Source organism: Myotis nattereri, assembly GCF_964212035.1.
Source record: "Myotis nattereri genome assembly, chromosome: 2".
Taxonomy (NCBI): Eukaryota; Metazoa; Chordata; class Mammalia; order Chiroptera; family Vespertilionidae; genus Myotis; species Myotis nattereri.
The window spans coordinates 16,616,225-16,638,451 of record NC_138076.1 but is presented as its reverse complement, the minus strand read 5'-3'; the positions used below and the strand labels follow the sequence as shown (position 1 = coordinate 16,638,451).

The window sequence follows — 22,227 nt, the reverse complement described above, 5'->3', positions numbered from 1 at the left end:
GGCACCTTGCTTATTCTGTGTCAGAGCGAGGCAGAAGCCATTGGTAGAGAGGGATCTCTATGGCACCCTTCTACCAGCAGGTTCTGACAAACTGCCTTACTGTGGTGCTTTTAAAAGCATTGTGACTGAAGAAATGAAAGGTGACTCCAGTCATGAGGCATACTGTCTAAGCATATGTGAAAATTAGGCATATTATTTTGTAATCATGTTCTGTAACACTACATAAAAATCAAGATGAAAATATATTTGCTATCTAGGAGGCAAGATCCTTACTCCACATCATTTTTACGTAGCATTTCAGCAATATAAAAAAAATAGTCCTAATAGGGTCCTTACTTACATGGTTTTCAAGAAAGTCTACAGAATAAAGACAGATCTGAACCATCCAATGGAGACCCTAGGCTCACGATGAGAAGCCATGTGGCAGAATTCTAGTCCGCAGTCCTATTCTAATTTTGGCAATATTCCACCACAATGGCTAAGGGAGACAGAATACTACATAGGCAAATGTAAGTAAGTCAAAGTGAGACAAGCTTACCTAATCTCCCGGAAAAATAGGTTTCAGGAAAAGATAAGTAAAAATTCTGATGTACATTACCTCTTCTTCTACTGACTGATATTCCTTATCCTCTGGAGCAAGATCCAGCAAAATAGTTCCCTGATTAACACAGTGAAAAGTCAAATAAGGGTTGGTGCCTGTAGGAAAGAAAAGGTAGCACAATGAACAGGAGTCCACATTATGCAGGTTCTATTTTAGGGAAAACTTTGTCAAAAGTAATTGATATTTTGGAAGAAGTCTAAACTATTTGTAATTTGAACCTAATTATGTACAATTATATAAATCAAGTGAATCCAAAGACATGTGAAATAATGGAGATATGTTTGGGGATCAATTTTATCTGTTCTTAAATAGTTCCTTGCACACACAGCAGGGTTCAACAATTACTTGTCTAACTAAATTTGATCAAAAACATTCATGAAGTTATGTTTGATACAAAAGAGAAACACACTGTAATTATAATGTATTCAGGTCTAAAATATAAGAAGTATCCATTTCTAAGAACTCTGAGATGGCTTGAAATGGTCACTCATAATAAGTTTAAAATACAGTATTATTGTTAATTTCATTATCCTTGTTCCTTTAATACAGATAAATAAAAAGACTCAAGATCAAAACCACTAACATTTAGTTTCATGTCATTCCTGCAATTGTATTAGCTCTGCAGACTAATTGACTAATTCAAGTTATTTCTTTCCTCTCCTCTTGCTTTCCTACAGTGAAAGCACTTCTAACAAATAGAGAAATGATAAACACGGAGGCATACAAAGAACAAAGATAGGAGGCTTGCAACAGCAAAGTGTGATGGCAAAAGACAGAGCTGACAGGTGTAAGGGAGGGAGAAAGGTTCAAGGTGAGGTAAGAGAGGAGGTCAGATTATGAAAAGCCATGTTGTGAATGTCTGACTTTATCCTAAAAGTAACAGGATTCTGTTGAAGGGTTATTAGCAATGAAATGATATGATCTCAATCATGTTGAAACGAGTCTTCTGGTAACATTGCAGGAAAGGTACGGAAGGGAGGAGAAGGCGAAGGCCGAAGATAAGCTGGAAGGTGGTTGTGATATTCCAGAAGAGAGATGATGGTGACCTGGATTAGGTGACAGCAGTGGAAAAGGACAGAAGTGTATATTCCGGAGACATTTAAGATATAAAGTGTGTGAGAGAGGGAAAACTGACTCAATTCCAGCTAGAGCAATTAGAGGAGAGCAAAGCCAGTAAGTGGGATGGGGAAGGCAGTCGAGCACATGAACTCTGGGGTCAGACCACCTGAGTTCAGATGCCTGCCCTGACATTTATCTTGTACCACAAATATCTGAAATTTATTTTTTCTGAATAGCTTACCTTGTTGTCCACCTAAAAGTCTTTCTACTCCTTTGATTAGTTTATGGCGGTGTCCATATGCATTGATGCCTATTTCTTTCAACTCTTCATGACCCATATCAGCCAATACATCTAGGGTAATCTGAAAAGTGAAACAAAATTAATTGATTAATCTTTAATAGTTCCTCAGATGATGAAAATTCTTCCATTTGTCTTCAATGCTATCTATGTATCTATTCAAATTAAGAAAATTCTTTTTCCATTATAAGCATGAACTTAAAATTTTCTTAAAGTTTTCTTGATAATTTTATCAGCTTTCTGCTCACTTTAAATACTCCTTAATTGCGTTTAGTAAATGGAGAATTAAAATGGGACAAACAATGCTAAAGAAATAAAAGATGATCACTGCTGTATTTCCTTTTCATTTTTAAAAACCAGCACCTTTTGCTTGCTTCAAGATACAAGAGGGAACAAACGTAGGCCTGAAAATGGGGAAATACCAGACACTAGTATCCAGCAGGTAGCCACTGTGAATGGTGAGGAAATGGAAAGGTGTTTAGCACAATGAAACAGAATGTGGCAAAAAGGAGTAAGTGTATTAGGTAGTGAGGACTTATATAAAAGTAAGGAGGAATTCCCAGAGCTAAGAAATATTCAAGCACACAAAAAAAAGACTGCCTTACAAAGTAGTGAAATTTATATCATAAATAATGTAGTTACCTTATAGACCATTTTATATAGAAGCTATGTAAAGAATTCCAATTTGAAGATGAGAGTTGATGGATTTTAAGTTCTCTTATAAATTCTCAGATTTAACAATTCCTGAAGCCTAACATACATTCTATATTTGTACAAAATAGTTATGGTTAATTTTTGGTTATTCATCCTTATAAATGCAGATGATTCAAAATTATCTAATTCTTTGGTTGGCTAAGAGTAACTGTGACTGACTCCACCGCCACTGATTGGCAGTGCTCTGAATGCACAGGGTGAAATCATGGCTGACCACATTTCTTGAGGGCTGAACATGCAATTTTCCAGCTCAGAAGAAACTGGTTCTGTGACCATCCAAATACTACTTCACAAGATTAGCCTTTGATTTTTTCTTTCCTTGGAAAACTGAGAAATCTTTTTACAGATACCCCTTTTTGAACTCAAATGAGATACTTTTTATCTATCCATAGCTTCTCTACCTTTACACTTGTATATAATATTTAAAAGACTGATAAATTAGGCCTGGAGCTCTTCTGATTTTTATTGTTAGAATGAAATATTATATAATGAGTCTGATCTTCTCAGTACAACAAGCATTCATCACTCAGTCTTTGGAAATAATTTGCTATATTGCTCCTAAATGGCCATTTAAGAAATAATTGCTCCACTGCACAAAATGGGCAATTCACTTCCAATCACCCAAAGGAAGTTTTCAGCAGCCTTTAAAAAGCAACAGTTCTGAAATATACATCTTTGAGACAAATAGTTCATTATATAGTAGGAACCTTTATATGTTTAGATGGGATTTTAATATAATTTGGAACCATGCACAAGGTTTTCATTATTAACATCCCACTGTTTTCCTTCTAAATATTCTAAACTTCAGTTCAAATAAGGATTGATGTAAAAACAGGACTTAATATCTATGTGGTAGCTTTAACTCATACAATGCTTAAGCTTTTCTGAATTAATACGTATAGTACATATCTGGAAGCAGAAACCAGGTCAGCAAATTACAGTATTTGTCCATTATATAGCTCCAATCATAAAATAATTACCTCATTTATTCCTCAAAATAACCCATCAATAATGAGATGAATAAGTGCCAACAATTTTTGGAAAGAAAATAATGATTTTTAAAAAATTCTTTTGAGGCAGTTTCATAGCCTAAGCTCTGACATGTAATCAAACATATTAAACCAGACTGCTTATATAGATGTGACAAATAACAATGAAAGACTCCCATTATCTGTTAGACTATTTGGGGGAGAGATATAAAATACTGGATTTCTCCTGGCTTCTTTAGAAATTTGTTGTGGGTATAAAAATAGCAGTTTAGAAGAAGAAGGAGAAAAAAGTGAAAAATAACTCAATATTAAATGACTCAAGAGAGCTTACCTGTTCTGTTTCAAAGATGTCCCGAAGGTGTTCAAGACCAAGGCTTTTTAGAAATTGGCTGATATTCATGTCAAGACCCGTAACTAAAACAGACACAAAGTTTCAGAAAAAAGTTTATCAATCTAAAGGAAGTTCCAGTATTTTTTAAAGCCATGTCTCTCAGACACCTGTGGCTGTGCAGATGACTTTACATAGCATAAAATAATCCTAAGTTTCATTCAGATACTTCAAGTTTTTTCTGAATTTGGTTGAGAAGTAAAAGCAGTTATCTTTATCAAGTCAGTAGTATTTATATTAATTTTAATATTATAGTGCATAACATAATGCTTTTAGTGTAATATTCAACTGTAGGTATAAAATTCCAAATTTATTCAGCTACCATTTTAGTTTTCATTCCTTAAATAATCTGTTTTTCCTGATATATTTCAGTAATAAGACCCAATTTCCAATGGTTGGAAATTGATGTACTGAGATATACACAAGTAAGGACAATGTAGATGCCAAGACATTTATTCTATGAAGACATATTTCTCATAAGCTGCTGTATATATGAAAACCTACAGAGAGTTAAGATATCTGTAAGTGAGGTGTTCAATGATTACCAATAGAAAAAAAGGGAATCTGTTAATTAAAACAAACAAAAGACAAGAACCAAATAAGTATTCCCAGGGCATACTCACCTTCTCCTTCCTTCCTTTCTGTGCCCGCTGCACCATCCCCCGTGTTGGACGCCCCTCCTACTGCCAATTCCGCTAAAGGGACAGTGAGGTTATCTATGCTGCTGGCAGCGGACAGGCAGGAGGGGGTGGATGCTGGTGAGATGAGAGAGGCACTCACTACAGTGGCCTGAGGTTTAAAACAGGTAGGTAAGGCCTCTGGGGGCATGGCATCTATCAGCAAAGCTCTGATATCGTCAGCCTAAAAGTGATACAAAAAACACAAAAATACCACATTTTAAAGTGGTAAGCTTTTCGTCATTTCTTCCTCTTCCCTTCCCTTATCCACAGCTCTGGAGACTATAGTAGTTTCAGTAGGTAGAACTGGAGAAACTATTAATTAAAAAAGTATTTCATTTTTTGAGCACTGAATGTACAGTTTGAAGGCTACAGTTAAGAACACTATTATACCTATACTTGAAATATGCTGAGAGTAGAGTAAGTGTCCTGGCCAGACTACAAAAAAAGAGTTAACTACGAGAAAAAAATCTACGAATGTGAACTATGTTGACTCCTGAAAACACTTTTAACATTAAGTGAAAAGTGTACACATAATTGTTCAGATTACACGTGTATTTAAAGGATATGCAAGTTAATAAATATGTGAAGAGTTAAAAATATTTCATCTTTCATTTTAAAAAGCACATTTCAGAGTGTTAATTTTTAATCTTTGCTTTAGAAGTAGTTTCCATATTTATTTACTGTATTTTGTTTATATTTAAGCAACTACAATAGTTTCTGTTCAGCTATTTAGTGCACATGATTTAATGTACAATTAAAATCTGCTGAACTTTTAGAGGAACAGTACTTTAATTTGGCTAGCTACTCATGAACTTCATAGTTTGTTAGCCATAACTGGTGTCAGAGGATGTGCGAGACAGCTTCCAAAGACAGCCAGACATCCATCCATCCCTCTGTATGCATGTCTGTTTCCCTTCTCTAGAATCTGGCTTGCCCATCAGTTGTTGTGACCAATAGAATGCAGAGGAAGTGATGGTCTGAGGCTTTTGAGCCAGGATTTAAAAGGACTGACAGCTTCTACTTTTCCTTCCTTAGAAGCTATCCTCCATGCTGTAAAGAAGTTTGGGGTACACTTCTGAGTGATGCATACCATGCAGAGAGGCCCTGTAGGATGAAAGGCCATCCTGGACACTGCAGCTTCAGCTGAGGTCCAAGTAAGGTAAGTGCACAGACAGCAGAACTACATCGCCGAACCCAGTCAACCCACAGAATCACTGTATTAAGCCACTCACTCAATTTTGGTTAAGCTACTAAGTGTTTTGGAAATCATTTGTTACTTAGCAATAGATACCTGAAACAGAATGTGTCTTGGAAATGTATTTCTGGCTTAAAAATATGGTTAGTTAAGGTGACCATTATTAACTCACTGATTTTCAGAAAGTTCAGGAAGATAATGCGTGTTTTAACTTTGTAGTTAAATAATATTTAACCACAAAAACTAAATTCTTAGTTTTGAAAATATTTCTACAGTATATCAGTTTATTTTTCCATCTTCATAAGAGTAATATACTGCCCAGAAGTAAATTTTTTCTAACTATCCCAAAGCCTCAGGTAAATTATCATGAACAACAGTTGCTCTAGAGCAGCGGTTCTCAGCCTGTGGGTCGCGACCCCTTTGGCAGTCAAATGATCCTTTCACAGGGGTTGCCTAAGACCTTCCTGCATATCAGATATTTACATTACGATTCATAACAGTAGCAACATTACAGTTATGAAGTAGCAATGAAAATAATTTTATGGTTGGGTCACAACATGAGGAACTGTATTTAAAGGGCCAGAAGGTTGAGAACCACTGCTCTAGAGTAATACACCTAATGTAGAAGGGATAAGATATTTTGTGAGTATAGTTCTTTGAGAATACACTCTACGTATTTTTCTATGATTTATCTTTTCCCTCCAAGTTAAACATGGAAAAAAGAATTACATTAGCTTATACTACTTAGTTTTTCTTAACAGAGTTTTAAAGTATATTAAAAAAGCAAATTAAAAAAATTTCAGAAGGAAGTCTGTTCTTATTCTAAGTGAAAAATGCATTTTAATACTAAAGGCCCTGGTAGGCCCTGCAATGTAATATCATCTCTGAAAGTATAAAAAGCAAGTGTGAGGATTTTGAAATGAGGACTTACTGTTGCCAAATCTAAAGGTGTCTGACCTTCTTGGTTCTTCATAGTTGGATCTGCTCCATGTGCTAGGAGGAGGGCACATAACTGGGTCCTTCCTTTTTGGGCTGCTTCATGAAGAGGAGTAAAAGCCCACTTATCTGTTGCATTTACACATGTGTTGTATTTTATCAATAATGCTGCTATGTCAACATGCTGAAGAAAAGAAAATGTGATGAGTTAAGAAAGATTACCTGGTAAAGCTCCATCACAGACACTTCCTTTATTTCACATTTCATTCCCTCTAGATCTCTATGAAGAAGTTTATTCTATAAAAGGAGTATTTACCCTACCCGCCTCCCCTGTATTCTGGACTACATCCTTCCTTGCCTCCTCCAGGATATCAGTTCCAAAATTATTATTTTGTCCTGTAATCCTAATTCTTCATGGGAAAATTTAACATTTTTATTTAGCCTTCTAACATATTCAGGCCTATCTTAAAAACAAACATTTCTCTTCTGACCCATTACTAGTATAATCTGGTTTATTTATTAAAATAGTCATCTCAAAGCTTCTTAGCCTTTGGGAAAGTAACATAACACAACAAAACCGTATTTTACAAAAACTAGTCTGTCACGTCCAAAATGACTTGGGGGGTGAGGTTATTAGCAGCAGACACATTACTAATAACCTGGGCATGAGATGATGAGATCCTGAACTGTGGACTGTGCTGGTTGGAGAAGGAAAAAGAAGAGCTAAATCTGAGATATTTTGAAGGGGAAAAAATATTGGCTTTTAGAAAGACAAATTAACTACAGAGGAAGGAAAGAAGAAAAGTCCTTTGTAGGAAAAGTTTAAGTAGGAATCCTATCTAATAAAACACAAAAAGGGTAATTGACCGTACCTTTGCTACGCTTCCCATTGGCTAATCAGGGCGATGTGCAAATTAACCACCAACAAAGATGGCAGTTAATTTGCATATGTAGGCTCCAAGCGGTGGAGCGAAGCCAAACGGCCCCGAAGCCGGCTGAGCAGTAAGGCCTCACGGCCCGGGAATCAGCGGAGCCGCGAGGCCTCATGCCCCCGGGATCAGCGGGGCTTCGAGGCCTCACAGCCCCAGGGCCAAGCAGAGCCGCCAGGCCTCACGGCTGGGGGGGGGGGGGGGGGGGGCCCTGGCCGGAGCCCAGCCAGAGCGAAGGCCTGGGTCCCGGAGGAAACTGGTGCCGGCAGCCAAAGCAAGGGAAGGCCTATTGCACGAATCTCTTCATGCAACAGGCTTCTAGTCTATAATAATACAAGTGGAATATGCTAATTAGACCAGACAGCACAACAATCTTCTGGGAGTCCTTCCAGATGACCTTCGGGACAAAGCTGCGGCTGTGAGGGCTGAGGCAAGCTGCCGCGGCTGCGAGGGCCGAGCCCCTTGCACGAATTTCGTGCATCAGGCCTCTAGTGAAACTATAAGAACAGTAAGGTTCACTTGGGGTATACAGTTTTTGGGATAAAATATCAAAGCCATGATGTTCTGTAAATGGTCAGACACAAAAGGTTGAAGCACAGATAAGAAGGCATCAGTTATTCATTCAATTACCCACTCACCCATCAACCAAATATTTATTGAACACCTACTAAGTGCTTGGCACTAGAGGTAGGAACTCCAGGGGAATGACAAACTGGAATACTGAGTTGAAAGCTATAGCTACTTGATAAATGAGCTCATTAAGAAAAGGAAACAGAAAGATAATCACAAGGGGGATAAAGCCTTAAGAACAACAATATTTTGGGAAAGGAGAGTGGAAGACAAAAGGGGCAATAATAACAGCAGAACTAAAAAGAGGCAGGACTATGAAAAACAATGTAGAAGAAAGTTTCAGGAGAGTAGGTTCTCTCAAATAATACCAAAGATTTCAGCTTCTTTAGAAAGTCCTTATAAAACAAGCTTAAGACAATGGGTTATGCAAAGATGATACTGATGCAATGATTAGTCTTTTGAAAATAATAAAAAATTAACTTTATTCTTATCTACACATTTAAGGATGCTAGTTTGGTTACCACTAAAGTACTTCTGAAACCCTTTTCAACACCAGTATTCTATAATCTTTGTGCAAGTGGCACATTGCCGGGAGCCGGTCCATGCTTGCTGTTTCAAGGGACCTGGCATATATGGCATACTGTTCTTAATATGTTTGCTCACCTTCTTGGCACTATGTGTTTTAACCAAGGTCTCTGAGAAAGGTTGTTTCCCCAGGTAGGGATTTTCCCCTGAAGTTAGGGAGGGAATAAAACCCCTCAACTAAGTGCCAGGCGGGTAATTAATCACTTTAACTACGAACAATCATCCTTAAGCTACATAATCTTTACTCCCTGGAATGGAGATGAGAAACGCCCTAACCTTTGTAATAGAGATTGATAGGATTAAATCAACTGGTATAAATACAGATGTAACAAGACAGCGAGAGACAGAACTTAGAACACAGAACTTAGAAGACAGAACTTAGAAGATGGACAGAAACTGGCCTCAGAACCTAGAGACAGAACCTAGCGAGAGAACATGGCAAAAGATCCTGGACTGAACCTGACTACAGAAATTGGCAAGAGAACCTGACTAGAACCTGGTGACTGAACCTGGCTGGAGAACCTAGCGAGGGAACATGGCTACAGAACCTGGCTGGAGAACCTAGCAAGAGAATATGGACACAGAACCTGGCTGGAGATCCTAACCAGAACTTCGCTGGAGATCCAGACCAGCACTTGGCTGGAGATCCTGGCTAGAGATCCTGGCTAGGCTGCTGATCAACTGAACGCTGTCTCCATGTCATTCCTTCTTCGCCGACTCCGTCCACACCTTTGGGGACCCCTGGACCCGCTGGGATTGGACCCCAGCAGCACATTGGTGTCCTTTATGGATATATTTCCTGGAATAACTTGATTACTTTAAAAAATGTATCTGTTTTTATTGATTTTTAGAGAGAGGGGAAGGAAGAGGGATAGAGAGAGAGAAACAATGATGAGAGAGAAACATCATCAAATGACTGTTTCCTGCACATGCCCCACTGGGGCCTGAGCCCGCAACCTGGGCATGTGCCCTGACTGGGAATTGAACTGGTAATCTCTTGTTTCCTGGGTTGACGCTCAACTGCTGAGCCACACCAGCCAGGCTAACTTGATTACTTTTGATAATTAACTCAGAAGAACATTATCTTTTGAGAATAAATTTCTAGCTCACGCTATTGCTCAACTTCAATATATTGAGTTATCTGAACTGAATTTCATGAGAATGGGAAGAGACAGTGAAAGGGAAGACAAAAATCCCAAGATGGGATTTAGGGCATGTTTTTTCCTATTTTCCTTAAGACAATTTTGGCTCTCTTAAAGGTACCTATTTCAAAAAGAAAAGTCAGTTTTTTTTTTTCCCCTAAGGTATCATTACAGTTTGTTTTTTTAACATAATATAAATACTTACTCATTTTAAGAAAGGTAATTTGAGAATACAAAGAGAAGAAAACTTATTAGAAAATACAAATCAGATTTGTATAGATTTCTAATAAAGATTTCATATTTACTTTGACGATATAAAGACCAAAAAAAAAAAAAAAAAAAAAAACCATAATCAGGGGAGGATTACTGAGAATAGGATGTTTTGTGATATTTTTGGGATTTTGAATGATATCATCATTATAAAGCTAATCTTAACATGAAGATAAAAATAGGCACCATCTATAGTACTATGTCAAAATCACTTAAAACAAAACAAAACCTAGTCATTTATTTCCCTTATTAGGAGGATACATCTTAGTTATTTTGTTTAGTTAACCAAAAGCATGGGATAATTTCAAGCTTCTTCACAGTAAAGTTACAACTTAAATTGTTTCTGATATTAATTTTACTCTACTCCCATGGGTACTGAAAGAATAATACAATTTGGTAGACTAATTTTCACAGGCTTCCAAAATTAGGTAGTCCAAGGAAAATTATGTGTATGTATATAAAGTGTATTACATATATGGTGTGTATTATTAAACTTTCTTTAAATTTATAGTTTATGCTTGGGGAAACCAGTTACAGGCTTTTAAAACTTGCTGACAAAAGTCTGACTGAAAGAGTGATAAATAAAAAGGAGTATATTACTACCTACGTACACTACAAACACAATTATTAAGTTTTTAAAATATCTACACCACTGAGGCAAAAATAGAAACTGAAATTTAAGGCTGACACATGCTATAAATAAGCTACAGGTCAGTTCTATACCACAGATAAGAGCAAAGTCCTGAAAAGTGAAATGGTGAAGATACTAAGTACTGGCAGGCCTAGAAAAGGAACTGAACCCTTAGAATGTTTCCAGAGAAACAGTCCATTTAATATGGTTTCAGAATCCAGCTTTCAAATGTTTTAAATGACAAATACAATGTAAAAAGGGCCCTAATTTAACGTAGGTGGGAAGTAGAAGAAAAACATGCTTGGTTTTTGCAGGGGGCCTGAGGGAGTCAGGATATTCTCATTCTGAAGGGCACGGAAGAAGAGAGTAGGAGAATATGAAAATCACAGTGACTAGTTTTTATTTATAGTTTGTCAGGCGTTGGTAAACCTGGAAACTGTCCTCATCAGTAGTGATTCCAACTGTGAGATCCCTGGTACGCACAATCTGGCATCTGTGAGTTTTATAGCCCAATTGGGACTAAGTGGATGAGCAGACAAGCACAGCAGCGTTCAAGCTCTCCCTGTGTGATTCACTGGGCCTGAAGTGGCCCATGGTGACTCCAGGCAGTCAGTTCCAACATATGGCACCAAGGCAGCCAATACATTCCTCTTCCTCTTTTGGCTGATGGTTAGTTACAGTGTTTTGAGAGCATGGCTGGACTTTCACGGTGTGGTTTTAGCTAGTCAATTCAAATTCTATGAAACTATATATACCAATAGCTCAACAATTTACTTGGTTATTTTAAAAATGTGGATGATAAACATAAGCAACCACAATTTCCATGTCTACAAAGGATTCCTGGCTTTTATAATTTCTAAAATCTACTTGCAGTAGAGTATTATCTGTATCAATAAGTATTAACTGAGCTGCCATTATATATTTATGATTTTTTTATAATAATAAAAGCATAATATGCTAATTAGACTGAATGTCCTTCTGGACATCCTTCCTTCTGGACAAAGCCGCAGCGGGCAGGGGCCACAGCAGAGGTGGCAGAGGTCCCCAGTCGTGGCAGCGGCAGGCAGGGGCCAGGGCCAAGGCTCTTGCACAAATTTCGTGCATCGGGCTTCTAGCTGTACTATAAAAAGGTGTGGTCCTTGGCCAAAAAGAGAGTTGAGCTTAATTGGGAAGGTTAGAAACACTCTGAATAGAAAATTATAATTGTGCTAAATTATCTATTTCATACATAGTATACATTTAATAAAACAGTAAATGTCAGTAAAGTTTTCTAGACTTGAGCTTTAGCATGCTCACCCCATAGGATGCTGCATTATGAAGAGGAATTAAGCCACCTTTGTCTTGGGCATTAACATCTGCTCCATGCTCTAGAAGATATTCTGCTACTTCCAGGTTATTGTAGCCGGCTATTAAAGTAAAAAAAGGCAAACATGTCAGTTTAAAGGGGAAAAAATTGTATATAAATAATAAGGATCGAAAAAATGTTAAAGTTGTAGTACTTTTTGCTTTAAAAGCTAATACTATTATCACATAATTAAGAGACTTTACAGTAAGAAATTATATAAAATTTTGTCAATCAAAAGCATTTACTAAGTAGTACTCTTTATGCTCAGCATTCATCTCCCAATAAGCTGTAGTAGGTACCAGAGGAGGGACAGTGAGGCTTAGGCATGCTCATGATGCTGACCTGCCAGGTGCAGAGGGGTTGAGTTTCTACCCTGGGTGTCTCTGCAGTTGATATTCTCTGGGGTGCAGAGTTTTTGCACTCTTGCCAGGCAGCCCTTCTTGGCAGCATCCAACAAGGCAGCATCTCCTCTCAGTAAGTCCTGAATATCCGTGTCTCCTTCTTTAACCAAATCTAAAGGTGTATTTCCATCTCTGTTCTTTTTAGTTGGATCTGCTCCATGCTACAAAGAAAAAACAAATGGGGTTTGTATTTTCTGTAGTATCTTTCTTTAAGTTAGTTTATTTAACTTCACCTTCACTCATCCAAGGAAAGTTATCTATTCTTCATGCATTTTGAACAACAGAGGAAGTATCCTGTTTTATTTTTCAAATTCCCTACTTAGCAGTATACTGGATCAACTTTCTAACTACTACTAAACCAAAGCCCTAAGTCTAAGGATGGTGAAATGGCGAAGATACTAAGTATCTTTTACTTTTTATCCAATATACTTTCACAAACTCCAAGCTGTCTTTAGAAACACCGTTTCCTTTTAAGAATAGTCTGGATGTAAAATTTTGATCAGATTTCAATTACACAAAGATATTCAATGAATAGCATGAAAAAGAAGTAAAAAGAGGAGCACACACAGGTAGAAAAAGTACTTAATTCTAAATGCAGAAGAAAATTTGGTGATTTTAAAATATTTTTATTATAAGTCTTAACATCTATCATGAAATCAGGTATAAATATATTAACAATTAATTTGCTTTTAAGAGTTTAATCATATATACTATGAAATAAAGTAAATAAAAGTCAAGAATCTTTATTATGACAGTCTGCTATTGGCCCACTGGAGAAATTTGAAAGATACAAGCTAGACAATGAATTAATTCAGTGACTTACTAACCAGTGATAATAGAAATGTGCATCAAATACAGTGTTATTCTCAATACTCATGATAATATATTTGATGCCATAAGAATGGTGGAAGAAGAATTTTATTTATATGTAACCCAGGACAAGTTTTTCTCTAGTTAAAAAGAGAGAGAGAGGGAGAGAGAGAGGGAAAGAGAGAGGGAGAGAGAACAAACTACATGTCTGGTCATTTTTCACATCCTTTAAAAAGAACACAAAATTATTTAGTTTCACATAACTATTAATTTCTACTATTTCATGTATATACCAAAAATTTATATAAATAACTTTGTTTAGAGATTACCTTAAATTTTAATTAAAATCTGATATTAAAATAAAGTTTTTATAAGATATATTAAATAACGTTTAATAATGAGGAGTTTAACAATAAAATAGCCAGTAAAAAAAATCAAACTTGATAAAAAAAACTTGTTTTTCTTTGTACAAATGTTTTCTGATATCAATACTATAAGTATTAGATAAGCAATGCAAACTAATTCAACTCTTTCCAAAACCTACCTTGATGAGCTGTAATTATCTGAACTTAATCAAATCAGTTCAGAAGGCACTTCAGACACTACTCAAAGCTATGTAAGTATCATGATACCACACTTAAACATCCTCCTAAAAAGGAAAGTGGAAGCGGCTCTATAGCACTTATTGTACATAACAGAATTTACTTTGATGTAATTTTATATACTAACCAAAAATAAATATAATTACTTTATAATTTTTAAAATTACGTACTTTTAAAAGGAGCTTGCAGATTTCATATTTTCCTTTAGCTGCTGCTTCATGGAGAGGGGTAAATTTCCATAAGTCCGCCACATTGACAGAAGCCCCATGCCTTACTAAAAGCTCAGCTACCTCATAGTGTCCATATGAACAAGCATTATGAAGGGGCACCAGGCCACTAAATAGAAAAAAATTATTTTTAAGACATATGACAAATCTTTTGAGTTAAAATGATAATTATGAAAATAATAATGAAATTCTTCTATGGCATTGACCATACTACAGACTCACTTAGAAAATTCTCCTCTGGTCTTGAAGATATAGTCATCCATTTCCAAGTGAGGCTTAACAATTTTTAAAATTTCCCTTTCAATATAAGGACTTTCCATAGTTTCTTAGTGAAGGATATAAATTAAGTAATCCTTATCCTTAAAATACATATATCCTTGAAATACACACACGCACGCACACACACACACGCACACACACACAGAAAAAGGTTGCATCACAATACTTTCTTTTTATTTTATTGAGTTAGAGAAAGAGAGAATCAATGTATGTGCCCTGAGTGGGGATGGAACTGGCAACCTTGGTGTATTGGGATGATGCTCTAACCAACTGAGCTAACTGGTCAGGGCCTCCATCACAACACTTTTCATTTAGGTTTCATCCCCTGGCAATATAAAGCAACACTACAAAGTGATTTTAGGAAAAACTACTTAATAATTTGGTTTATCCTCTCTCAAATTTTCTTCCATTTGGGTTTTCCTAACGATAACACTGCAATCTTATAAAATGTACAATGCAATTTAGGTTATTTATTTAGGCAAATTCTACCTTTAGGTTTTGGTTTTTATTTTTATTTTTTCTGTGTAACAGTTTAAATATTTAGGTGCCAAGCAATGAAAACTCAAAATCTAAGTGACAAACTTAAGTATTTGTTAAAGAAAATAATGGTGTGAACCATAAACTCCAGTCAGATGAGAAAATCTAGCCACCTTATTATGAGCAAACTATTCTGAGATGACTCTAAGTTCTGCTGAGAAGGCAGCTGATAGTCTAAAGGGACCAAAAATGTTCCCATAAAAAAGGGTGCATCAAAAGGGTAAGTTTAAGTTGCACTTAAGACATGGAACAAACTAGGTACAAGTGTCTTTTTATTTACAGATCATGCTTTTTTTTTCTTTTTAATGTTTTGAGATCAAAATTCTAAGTGCTAAAATGGGCAATATTAACAAATGTTGCTCTCCGTACACTGTAATACTTTGAAAGAGCTAGTGGTACTATTACTGAATACTTACGTCTGATGTGTCCCATAACAGTTAATTGAAGTTTAAGTTGTATGGTTTAATTCTATAGTATTGCATAGAAATGTGCTTACTTATATTTTGAGATGACGTGAAATTAACTCAGAAGAAGTTCATTTCAATTAAAACTTCCTCTTGCATTTCTAAATAGCTTTCATGGTTGCTTTAAAAACTCTGTCTAACCCTAGTTGGTTTGGCTCAGTGGACACAGTGTCAGCCTGGGGACTGAAACATTCCAGAGTCTATTCCGGTCAAGGACACATGCCCGGGGTTGCGGGATCAATCCCCAGTAGGGAGCATGCAAGAGGCAGCCGATCAATGATTCTCATCATTGACGTTTCTATCTTTCTCTCTCTCCCTCTCCCTTCCTCTCTGAAATCAATAAAAATATATTTAAAAAAATAACACAACTCTGTCTAGATAAACAGAAATAATTTAGCAAACTAATATAAAAATATAGATGTGAATTATTAAAAAAATAAAATGTTTCTATTTTAATACTGATGACTTTGGGATGGATGGCTTCTTTTTGGAAGAGATTATACATTTTTTATGGCAAAACAAGGGTTAAACAATAAATTACAAACTATATAAACACATTCATACTATATATAGGCATTAAAAGGATGAGATAAACTATTAAATACTGATATGGAAAGATATTCAAGATATACTACTAGATGAAAAAAGGAAATTGCAAAGCAAATTGTCTGGAATGACATTATTTATGTTAGAAACAACCACAACCCCCACAGCAGCATACACACTAGTACATGCATTTAAAAAATTGGGAGGATTACAACAAAATTTTAATGTTGTAATTCATCTCTAAGAGGTGAATTTTCACTTTCTATACTATACATTTCTATGTTTTAGTTTATACTTTAAACTTTAAAACACTTGCATTACTTTTTTTAAATAGGAAAAACAATCAAAGACCTAAAAAATATTAAAATACTTTTTTTAAGTCTCAAAAGAATGAATCCCAAACAGTTGGATTCTAACACATACCCTTTGTCTTTGGCATGGACGTCGGCACCGTGGTGTAGAAGGTACTCCACAACAGACACACGATTATAGCCTGCCGCAAAGTGTAAGGGTGTAGAATGCCGGCCCTCTAAATCTCGGCAATTCACATTTTGAGGGCTGCAAAGTTGCTTTTATGGCACATACACACAGACAAACGTAAGAGGAACATTAATATTTAGTCACAGCCTTTAAAAGGCTCCAAAATACTACAGGTATCTGGATAACTTGTAATTTTCTAATATTTATTTCCAAAGATTAGATAATACAACTGATGTTTAAAAATCAGTACTATGTCTAAAAATATTCTTACTATTTACAGAGCAATTGACTCTCACAAAATCCTAATAAAAAGGAAAAACCCATAATAAAGCAAGCATTTGCAAGGCAACTGATGCCTTACTTTTTCATTTTTTAAGGCGTTTGTTCCCCAAGACTATTAGTCACAGCATTTTTGCATGCTCTTAGCCATTCTTCTCTCAAATAAGAGCAACCCCACTTGACTGCAGAGTTACCCAGAGTTCTTGTCTCCTCTGATGGGGCAAGAAAAAAGGCTCTGGAAAAACTGTATTAATTCTGCTTGGGCCACACACTTGGCCCTTTGATCCAAAAGTAAAGTTTGCTTATTAACAAGTGACAAAGTTTAGTTTGAAAAAAATAATCTGGTATGACTGCCAATAACAATATTGCAATTGGCCTTTCTTAAAAAACAAAACAAAAATATAATAAAACCAACCAAGCCATGTAGTCCACAGTGCTTTACTTGATCTTTGGGGGATGTCTGTCTAACTCTACAAGTCGAACTGACTGTAATCGTATTCTAATTTTTGGTTTTACTTCCACCTCTTTCAGCTATGCCCTCCAAACCTCTCCTCTATCTCCTTTTCTCCTTTTGAATGTTACCAGTTCAGTACCAACGCCACTCTCCTTGATTACAAGCAGTAGGAGCAAAGTAAGGGCTGACAGGCTGCATCACCAGTGGTGACAGACGAAATACAATGATATTGGAACAATCATTTACAATTTGTAAAAAATGGCATATTCTTTCAGTAAATTGCTATCTGTGAAGTTGATAATTATCTCCATTTTATAAATAAACCAAGGCTCAGTGAGGTTAAGTGAATTCCTTTTTCATGGGGTTGGTAAGGAGTAGTAAAGACTCAGACCCTGTTCTCCTGATCTTTTTGGTGCATGGCTGGTTAAAAATGAAGAACCTGTTTCTATTGATATACTCAGTAGGGGCTTTCACACTGGTAGGGTGAAAACAGGACTTTTCAGACGGTACAATTTTTACATGACAGAAACAAGTCTGGGCAGTATTAGGGAGAGCCTACAATCGCATCGACTCTATGTGGAAAAGCACCAGACTCTAACTTCTGAAGAACATTATCATCTGATCAGGTCAAACATCTTATCTTTTCATGGTAAGTGAGTCTGTGGCTACATTAACACATAAATTAGAGAATAAAAATATACAATTAAATAAAAACGAATAAATTAATACATAAACTAAAAAGAAAGGCTGTAAAAATTTCTAGTAAACACCAGTGCTGTCTTACATGACTGAAGCACTTACTCTTCTGGTTCTTATTTTTTAATTTAACTTTTTTTTCTCCCCAGAGAAGACTGGCAAAATCGGAATGAGGGAGGAAATGAAGAAACACAACTCATTTTACCAGGTTACAAAAATAAAACCCCATTCTGCTTATTAAATACTTGCTTTTCGATATTTGGAATTTTTTTAATCTCTAGTCTGTTTTACTTCCTTTTTGAATGACAAAGCAATTTCACATCCTTTCTAGCTGCTTTATATAATGTCAAATATGTTACTCAGCAAACAGCTTTTCTTCTAATATCTAATTTCTAATACTTTCTAAAACCTCTAGGAAAAGAAATTTATGCAGCCTAATTCTCACTTAATTTGTGCTTTTTCTTCCACCATTTTGATTCCATTCAAAAAAATGTAGTTGGTCCTTTATTGTGAATAGACTGTTTAGGAAACCGGAAAGGTGCAGTATATTTATACACAAAAGATAATGGAATTTTGTTAATTTATTACATTAAAACAGTTTTAATTTCATTATAATGGGTACATCTAGCAATTCTAGTGCTGATATTACCATGCTGTGACACAGAAAAGGAGTCCTAATCATTTTTTATATTTAAACATTTTCCTTTATTAGGATACACTTCAAATTACAGAGTATTTTTAAGAAAAAAAGAAAAACATACTGTAATTTTAGATCTAAGAGAACTTGAAATTTTCTCTCCAGTGGCTATTTACTTACTATTTTCTTTAAGTAACTTAGATGTTATTATATGATGAAAGAAAGACTGAAAGTGACCAGATATTAAAACAAAAATAAAATTTCTAGGCCACAGAGCTTAAAAAGTGTGTACCGTCACTTTCAAATAGTATACGTCATCAACAGTGCTATAATTAGTTTACTAAAAGTCACAAAAATAGAGTTGGCTTATTAATAAGTGACAAAGTTTAATTTGAAAAATAAAATCTGGTATGACTGGCAATAACAATATTGCAATCGGCCTTTCTTAAAAACAAAACAAAACATAATGAAACCAAAAACTATATTCCTTTCTTCTATCTTCATCTCTACATGAATGATTGTAGATGGGAAGTGTGTATGTTTTTAAAAGTATATTTGATATTAGAATATACTTTTCATTTGAGAAACATTAAATTTATAACCATTGTTTATACCACAAATAAAGGTTGATTAAAATTTTCTTAGCAAGCAGAGTTACATAAAAAGGAAAACCCATCTTCTGCATATAAATAATTCCTAATGGTTGCAGGATCATTCTTTCCCAGAGCCAATGTGAGAATCTCTTGGAAAACTTCAAGAAACAATGTTTTAAACATTATTGTACTACTACCTGGGCTTGAACTAGCTTAGAAATTTATGAACGCAGCCAAAAGTAACAATTTAATTAATGTAAGTGAAAATAAAAGAGCTATCACATAACCACAAGAAAAGTGACTAAAAAAGAGTTTAATGAATGTAAGGCACATACTAGGAAACTTTTTGTGGTTAGAGATCTCTCTTGTTTATGCACCTATTATGCTCATTCCTTTCATTGCCTGGATTTGAGTAGTTTCACTTACAAGCTTCAAGTGAAATGGTTAGCAAAGCTTCACTAGTGCTACTCAAGACATTGAAGCATTAACTTACCTTCACAGTTTCCAAGTCTCCAGCTTTAGATGCCTCTAAGAGTCGATAGTCAACATCAGAAGTGCGCATAGGTGTACTTTCTGCATAAAAGGAAAGACTAGTGTTGACTTTCAAGGAATCACAGAGTAGTTAAAGAGGGTAAATTATTTGGTGAAAACAGAGAGATTAAAGGATCAGATTCTGAGACCTATCTTTTTCAAACAAAAGATAAGTGGTTTCTTACTTCAATCTATATCCATCTCATCCTAAGCCAAATTTAAATAAATTCTAAGACACATAAATCCGTCTCCAACCCTGCTACTCTATTCTTCAAACTTTCTGGTCAATACTTGGCATAGGGGAATGAAGATACAAAGCACCACAAGATCACGATCATCTTCATGACCGATTGGTTTTACAAAGTGTTGTAGCAAAGCTTTGCCATGGATTTTGTTATGCAAACCTAGGGAAGCCACTCAGCTTTCAGTACTTAATGTTCAGCCTTTCTTTTGGGCCTCAGTTTCCCCAATATGAAACAGAAGTACTACTCCTTAAATCAGTGATCTTAGAAAACATAATCAGTGTACAAAAAAAGGCCTACTAAAAAAAAAAGAAATTTAATTCACGTTTATTGAATGGCTTTAAGGAAATACAATTCAAAATGTCTGTAAAATGGAAGGCATTATGCTAATTGAAATAAGTCAGTCAAAGAAAGATAAATATCACATGATCTCACTCATTTGTGGATTATAATGAACAATATAAACTGATGAACCAAAACAGATCCAGAGACAGAGAAGCATCGATCAGATGCTCAGACCTCAGAGAGAAATTATAGGAGGGTGGGGGTAAGGGGGAGAGATCAACCAAAGGACTTGTATGCATGCATATAAGCATAACCAATGGACACAGACACCAGGGGGGTGAAGGCATGAATGTGGGGGGGGGGGCAATAGGGGGGTAAGGACATATATGTAATACCTTAATCAATAAAGAAAGGAAAAAAAATGTCTGTAAAATGAGAGGTGTGATATAAATACTAAATAGAACATAATTAAATTGGGCTGTTAAGTCTATAAGTATGAGGCTAACAAATGGAGTCTTTTGATTAATCCAATATAAACAAAACAAAAATGCATTATACATTGGCCTCAATGAAAATGTTTTTTAAAAAAATGAATGTACTATATCACTCAAAATACATTTATGAACAATAAGTGCGACTTTTATAATGTGTACACACATTCAGATAATAGAAATAAAGGACTGAAGTCCAGGAGAATGGGTTTAGACTGGGCTCTATTAACCGTGACAGACAAATCACCTAACAGCTTAGTTTTTGCACCTATTAAGTGATTGCTGGTTTCCCTTAAATTCCTTTCAGATTTAAGATGGCATTACTTTATGATTAGAGACATCTTTATTCAGTCCACTGTGCAAATGGGAAGATCTATTGATGCTAAAAAAAGGTTTTAGATTTCAGAAGAAATACTTCTCTCTCTACTCTAAAGAGCTTTGTTCAGGAAAAAGATTTTTACAGAGTGAGTTATGAGAACTCTTTAACGGAAGACAAACTGCATTTATTTAGTCATAATAATAATAGGAAATAAAACGTTAAGATTAAAGGGAGGAAAGAATAGAGTATTTCATCTAATAAAGTACATTTTTGAGATATCAAAAATTATTTTTCTTTGAGTGAGAGATTATTACATTTGTTAGTTAGGAAGCGTTGAGGAAGGGAATTAGGTTTTGCTCATTTTTATATTCCTTTTTACATGGAAATCATTCAGAAAGGATCTGCTGAATTGACTTCCATGCTATTCTATGTTGGATCAATGATGTCAAATCTTAACTCGTTGGCTTCCCTTATTCTGTCTTTCACATCTCATTTGTCTCCATTTTAACTGTGCATGACATTACTGCATTTAAGGTGTGCATATTATGTCCCAATGATAGTGATTCTGGTAGTTGGTAAAACTCATTGAAATAGCCTTAGGGAATCTATAGATGATATTTTTAGTTTATCATTTCAACAGAATAAAATGACAACTGTTTATGTACATAGAGTTAGAACTTCAGATATTTTCAGATTCTAGCATTTGAAGGATACAATTACTATGGTTGAATTTTTAAATTCTAAAAATGATTTGAAATTGGCACACCTGTCGATGCAGACTGATTTATAAAAGATATAATTTTACAATCACACAAAAATTGCTATCCTATATAATAAATAAAACCCTAATATGCAAATTGACCAAACGGGAAAACAACCGGTCTCTGATGTGCACTGACCACCAGGGGGCAGACACTCAATGCAGGAAGTGGGGCTCATGGCTGGTGAGCACAGTGGCAGTAAGGAGCGAGGGGTGTCCCGGACTGTGAGAGGGTGCAGGCCAGCCAGGTTGAGGGACACCA

The 22,227-nt window shown here is 35.6% G+C and overlaps 1 protein-coding gene across 1 annotated transcript in view; it reads right to left on the bottom strand.

Moving 5' to 3' along the window:
- The window catches only part of TNKS (tankyrase), a gene marked incomplete at its 5' end in the record, with an annotated part of 143,366 nt that overhangs the window by 11,589 nt on the left and 109,550 nt on the right, over window positions 1-22,227 (bottom strand). Inside the window, 10 exons of the mRNA XM_081081292.1 lie at window positions 599-696; window positions 1,902-2,022; window positions 3,993-4,075; window positions 4,673-4,910; window positions 6,856-7,044; window positions 12,284-12,393; window positions 12,675-12,894; window positions 14,316-14,481; window positions 16,622-16,767; window positions 19,831-19,910. Coding sequence (XP_080937418.1) covers window positions 599-696; window positions 1,902-2,022; window positions 3,993-4,075; window positions 4,673-4,910; window positions 6,856-7,044; window positions 12,284-12,393; window positions 12,675-12,894; window positions 14,316-14,481; window positions 16,622-16,767; window positions 19,831-19,910 — 1,451 coding nt within the window. The remainder of the gene's footprint in view (window positions 1-598; window positions 697-1,901; window positions 2,023-3,992; window positions 4,076-4,672; window positions 4,911-6,855; window positions 7,045-12,283; window positions 12,394-12,674; window positions 12,895-14,315; window positions 14,482-16,621; window positions 16,768-19,830; window positions 19,911-22,227) is intronic.